Genomic DNA, 6,419 nt, shown 5'->3' with positions numbered 1-6,419 from the left:
TCAAGCGCTATGCTGCTTGCGCTTGCAGCAACAGGAAGAGCAGTGAAACCAACATCGGCACTTCCTCCTCACCCTGCGCGCGGGGGGCGGGCTCTTCTTCTCAGAGACTGAGCCCTGTAGGGTTCTGAGGCGTAGCTCCAGCTGCTCTATCTGGGTGTGCAAATGCCTCTGGACGGCTGAGCCGAGCGCCTGCCAATCAAGCGTGGCGCCATACACCTCCCATGTAAGCCCTTGGTCATCCCACGTCACTTCCTGCACGGGCCCTGCTTTCTCCTGTCTCAGTCCCTCCCCTGTCGTGTCTTTCGCTTCAGATTGGTCCGTGGGCATGTCAGGTCCGTCGGTTGATTTCCCAGAAAGAGAGGGGAGAGCTGGGATCACAGCTGTAGCTGGGGGAGGAGCCTGGCCTGAGGTTTTTGGTGATTGGCTGCTAAGCTCGATCTCAATCTGACAGACGTACTGTGATGATGGACGCTGGCGAACTATTGGCTTTTGAGGGCGCAGGACCAGCGCGCTCTCCTCAGCATTGATGTGCCCACCAGTGGCACCAGTGAGGTGATTGTCAAGCTGCGATACCGTGACCGTGACGTCGTTGCAAAGATCATCAGAGACTTGCACCGCCACATCCTTTCCCAGTCCTTCCGGACCAGTCATAGTTGCTACACTCTTCCCCACGTCTTTGCCTCTCACTCCCTTCCCGTCATTCTCTTTTCCTTTCTTCTCCGCACTCTTATCTCTCGGCGCCACCGTTTTTCGCTCTGTGACGTGCGGCGATGTCTGCCGTTTGGTCTTTGGGGTGGCACTGTGTTGACTGGCAGCAGTCAATGCGTGTGTTGGCTGGCTGGATAGAGATGTGTGTTGAGTCTTGGTGGTGTGTGGGGCCTTATGTTGGGCTTCTACCGTGTGCGTCATCTGTTTTTGAGTGTGTGTGTGCGTGTCTTTTTGCTGTGGTTGTGGACTGTGTGCGTCTTTATGATGAGTGCGTGGAGAAGGTACACGTTTGCCTTCTTCCTTGGGTGGCTTTTGAGAATCCTGGACAACAGGGCTGGTTTGTTTTGTCTCCTGTTTTACCTGTTGGTGGACTACAGGGGGAGATGTGACAGGGATTACATCAGCCCTGAGAGCCTGAGCCAGAATCCCATCATCACTGACAGGAGACAGATGAGTGTGTGGAGAAGGTACGTGTTTGCCTTCTTCCTTGAGTGGCTTTTGAGAATCCTGGACAACAGGGCTGGTTTGTTTTGTCTCCTGTTTTACCTGTTGGTGGACAACAGGGGGCGGTGTGACAGGGATGACATCAGCCCTGAGAGCCTGAGCCAGACTCCCATCATCACTGACAGGAGACAGGTCGTCCGACAGGGAGAGAGGTGTGCTGCTGTTACTTGGCGACTCTTTCATTGATGTCTTGGAGGGCACTTTGTTAATTTTTGGTGACACTTTCACTGGTATATGAGAAGACGCAAGCTTGTTTTGATTCTTGGGGTCTTTAGCTGCTGTTTGAGAGGTTGAAGCTGAGCTGTTGAGCTTAGGCGAATCCTTAGCCGGTATATGAGAGGCAGCAGACGCTCTGCTGTGTTGAGTCTTCGGAGAATCTTTAGCCGGTATTCGAAACGTTGTCACCACGCTGTTTCTGGCGTGGGGATTCTTAGGCGAATCTGTGCTGGTCTGTGGTCTCGAGCTGTTAGGGGATTTATGCAGTTTGGGCTCACTGGAGTATGAGGTCAGATGAGTTTTGCCGGCCTGTCCTGACCTGTGGATCTGCGCAACGTGCTCCATGGACCCACTCTTCTGGCTGCTTCCCACCGTTAGCATGACGGCACTAGCATCGCCTTTGCCGGGCGCCCTGCTACCTGACGGGTCACACCCGGTCGAAGAAGAGGTGCCCTGGCTGGGTTCCTGTTTGCTAACACGACTGGCTGGGAGCTGTGGAGAGGAGGCAGGTTTTCTACCTTTGGTGTCCATGGTGATATTGCTGGAGACGAAAATGGATGCTGATGGATGTGTGATGTCAGAGTGGCGTTAGCAGCATCATCAGAGATCTAGTCGACCCATTTCAGATCATTCTGAGGACAGATGGGGGAAAAAAGAGATTATAACATCACTGTGACACAGAAATGAACCTCATTTCATTATTAAATAACACTGTTAAATAAGTAATGAATTACAGTGTGTGAACATGACGAGGCTCAGATGAGTAGCACTGAAAGTCAAGTTGAGTTTCACCCTGGAGTCAAAACTCTAAATTAAAACACCAGAAGATCTCTCGCCTACACTGCATTTTTGACATTGACATTGTTATAGACTTGTTGGACTGTAAAAAAGGAGTTACATTTCAATGCCAAGAGCAGTGTTACACTGTCAGTGTTAAAACTGAACACTAAAACATTTACTCTGACACTGACACTTTTACTCGATGCGTCGAGGTTATTACTCCTCTGGTGGCTGCAGCTGATCTATTGCCTCAGGTTATTTTCTCCATGAGAGGAGAAATCATAGCATCGACCACACCTTAGATTAGCCTGCATTATCAAACATCCACTAGTAGCATATCGAACATCCAATAGTAGGATATCAAACATCCACTAGTAGGATATCGAACATCCACTAGTAGGATATCAAACATCCACTAGTAGGATATCGAACATCCACTAGTAGAGAGCATCAGATTATCATCTACCAGTCAGAGGTCAATTGCTACCTGTAAATAGAGGTGATCTTGGACTGTAAAAATGGAGTTACATTTCAATCTCAAGCGCAGGGTTACACTCTCAGTGAACACTCGAACGGCCAAAAATGACCATTCCGAAGGGAGAGGTGAATTTATTCCCCCTTGACTACTACTACTGCTAAGTTTCCCCATTTCACCTTTGGAATAATATACTACTATGTTTCCCCATTGCACCTTTGGAATAATATACTACTATGTTTCCCCATTGCACCTTTGGTAAACATTCATGGCATACATTAATAGTTTCATGAATGACGGGTATGGTCCTGTGGAAGACTGACAACACTGGTTCAAGGAAGGGCGTAGATCAGAACACCTCAACAAGCTTGACTAACTAGCCATATTGCTAACTAAAATGGCGAGTCATTTTGCCACAGGCACCTAGATACACATGAATAATTTAACAAAAATCCATGTCACGAATATATATATTCCGTTACTCAACACAGGATAACTACAGTATGTTTTTTTTACTGAGAGGGTATGTAGAATCGTACTGTTTTCCCACCCAACCCACAAAGAGATCTTTCAAGGATACCCTCCATCCCCCCTCTTCAACTCCCTCCAAACCCTCTGGTCCTGCACCTCCACCGTGATAACAACGCAGCCGTTACCTCAGCATGTGCTTTCTCTTCGTGTGGCGAGATCAGCACTCCGCCTGACCTTCTCCGTCAAGGGGCTCTGAGACTCTCTCAGAGCTAAAAAGAGATTTCTCCTCATCTCTCTTCACCTGCTCCCAGAGATCAACTGATGTATGGTGTATTATTTACAAGCTACCTGTGCCAGCCTACCAATGACCAAGAAACATCTGGAAGTACCTAACAACTGGAGGAATCCCTGAATCGAATGCTGATAGTTATACAGCTCCATATACTAGTGCAATATCCAACAACCAGTGCACTGCAACTGAGGACTGCCGTGGAACTCTCCGAAGTACTACGGCAACATGAGCAACAACATGCCGAAAGCAGCCGCACATTTGGTAAATACATGCACATGCAGAAAACAATGGCAACAATGATAAACTGAGCAAGCTACAGCTGGATCTGACTTGTGTAAGGGTTCAGACACATCAAATGTTCATTTATGAATGAAACTGCAGCATCACCCTTACCTGTGCTGTGCTTGCGTCAGCTCAGTTATGTGGAGGTTCCTGGCTGTGGGAGTGTCGGAGTGTGGTGTGTGTGGTCCGGTGTGGAGGTTCCTGGCTGTGGGAGTGACGGAGTGTGGTGTGTGTGGTCCGGTGCAGCGGTGTGGAGGTTGCGGCGGCTCTTGTGCCTCTGGTGTTTGCCAGCGTCAGGGTCAGCGCTCAGTGGTCCCGTCTGCACGGCGTCTCTGAGTCGTGTGTGTGTGTGGCGTGTGCGTCTCTCTCTCTCTGCTCTGCCTCCTCACGATACTCTCACGGCCCGATGAACAAACATGCTCCGCCTGCGGGAAACTGGGTCACTTCACACACACACACTCACACACTCACTCACACACTCATATGTGCACATACACACACACACACACACATACATATATACATACACACGTGCACATACACTCACATGTGCACCCACACACACACAGTCACAGATGGGCATGTGCATACACAGGCACACACACACACACACCTATTATCATGTGTTTGTGAGAGATATCTCTGCTGCTAACATGCATTAGTCCGCTTTAAGCCACCTGGGAATTCCCTAAGTGAGCTTTTACACAGAAGCACGAAGTTTCATCTTTGTGTGTGTGTGTAGAGGCTGGGGGTGGTGATGTAAGTGTAGTTGTGTGACTATGAGATAAAAATGTGTTTATACATGCCTGTGACATTTGTGTACATGTGTGTACGTTAATCCTTCTGTGTGAAAATGTCTCTGTGATGTTAGCGTGGGCATATGGTTGTGTTATGAGTGTGTGCTTTTACATATCAGCAATGTGTGTGTGCCTGTGTGTGTGTGTGTGTGTGTGTGTGTGTGTGCATGCACTGTATGTCAACGTGTACTGATGGTTGCTGGGGATTATGTGTTGCGCAAATGTCTGCCTATTTCACATTAGAGACCAGAGATAATCTTCATGCTCTCAAGCCCATATTAAGATCCTGTGTGTGTGTGTAATGTAATGCATTGTATTATTATTATTATTGTTTTCACTTGTTTCGTCTCTAGTGCACTGGGCCAGAAGGGCCATTGTGTGGGCGGGCGGGGTATGAGTCATTATTGGGTTGCTTGAGGGGTGACACGCTCTGTGATAGCAGTGCGCCAGTAACAGTTTGGCCACGTGCCCCTCTGTTTTCTTCTGCCCGTGTCCCATGGACCGGGCAAGATGGCATTGCGGAGATACACTTACAGAAATTAAAAGGCTACAGTCACAGCCCACTCAAGCCTCAATTTGGCTGAACAAACAAAACAAAACAAAAAAAGGAAGGAGAAGGCTTTTATTATTTAAGGATTTTGTTGATTGGTCAACATCTGTGTTGCTAGCAATCATCCGTTTCAAAACCACACTGTTAATACAGCTATGTTTGATTAAAACTTTGGGCATTTTATGTTTTTCCTTAGATGAGCAGCACATAAAATACCCTAACTTTGCATTAGGTCCTCATCATAGATATTGTATGAAACACATATCACACACAATCACAGAACAAGAAACGGAACATTGCATTGCATAAGTGAATATTTTGTGTAACTTTTCTTTGTAAAACTGGCGACCATGATGCCCTTCACTGCCCTGAGTATCAGGCTCCACTGTGCTCTCATGCCCCCTCACTCATTGCAGTTTCATTATTTCTACGCCACAATTTGAAGTACAGACGCAAACAAAGTGATTGATTTTACACGTGGTGATGAGGGTGTGATGGGACCTCCACTCCTTTAGGGTGTGCTGTCACATCAGAGCTTACTGCCATGGTCAGAAAGGTGGGCCTCTCAGGTTACTAAGCAACAATCAAGCAATGTCACCACCATCTGAGCATGCATTAGGAGTCCACCTGCATACACCCGCCATGCACATATCTAAAACACACACACACACACCACACACACAGACATGCGCACATCACACACTTAAAATACAGACAACTATCCTGATCTAAACTGAGAGCACTGACTTTTCATATATGACCGCAGGTGTATAATGCAAGGCAGGGAGGTCACACGGAGGTCACGCAAATGTCTGCCTGTACAGCAGCCTGCCTGTCTGCCTTACCACATGTCCAAATAAAAAGGATAACCACTCTTTCTTTCCGTCTCTCCTTCCGTCCAACATTAATTTCACCTCATGGCTTGTCTCTCAGTTGCCTAATCACTATCTTTCTCTTTCTCTCTCTCTCTCTCTCTCTCTCTCTCTCTCACTACAACACTGGGGGTAGACAGGCTTGTCCAAATACCAATGCAATCAATCAAACATACTACAATAATTCCTTCATCTTGACTAATCTCTGTTCCATTTAAGAAAGAAAGCCCAGGTCTAGCATGGTCTCCAGTCATGCACTAAGCACTGTATATTTCTTTCATCTGGTTTGTCATCTGGGTTGAAGTGCTATGGCAATGGATACATTCGTATGGTAGTCATGCAAATACATGGATAGGCCCTCTGGTTTCCTGTTTAGTTTTTTTCAAGAGTACCGTCTTGAGTGCTCTCACGAGAAAAATGTGTTGATGTTCATGTGTAAGTAAATGCTGAATGAGGGAAAAAGCACACACGT

The 6,419-nt window shown here is 47.3% G+C and overlaps 1 protein-coding gene across 1 annotated transcript; it reads right to left on the bottom strand.

Moving 5' to 3' along the window:
• Window positions 1-4,095, bottom strand: gprin3a (GPRIN family member 3a). Its single transcript, XM_031585541.2, has 2 exons — window positions 3,840-4,095; window positions 1-2,060 (listed from the first exon to the last, which is right to left on the bottom strand). Exon 2 carries the CDS (start codon window positions 1,957-1,959, stop codon window positions 1-3), a length of 1,959 nt encoding a protein of 652 aa, XP_031441401.1. The 5' UTR covers window positions 1,960-2,060; window positions 3,840-4,095.
• Between the last annotated feature and the right edge of the window lie 2,324 nt (window positions 4,096-6,419).

The sequence above is a fragment of the Clupea harengus genome, chromosome 18 (assembly GCF_900700415.2).
Source record: "Clupea harengus chromosome 18, Ch_v2.0.2, whole genome shotgun sequence".
Lineage (NCBI taxonomy): Eukaryota > Metazoa > Chordata > Actinopteri > Clupeiformes > Clupeidae > Clupea > Clupea harengus.
This window is presented reverse-complemented; position numbering and strand designations above follow the sequence as displayed.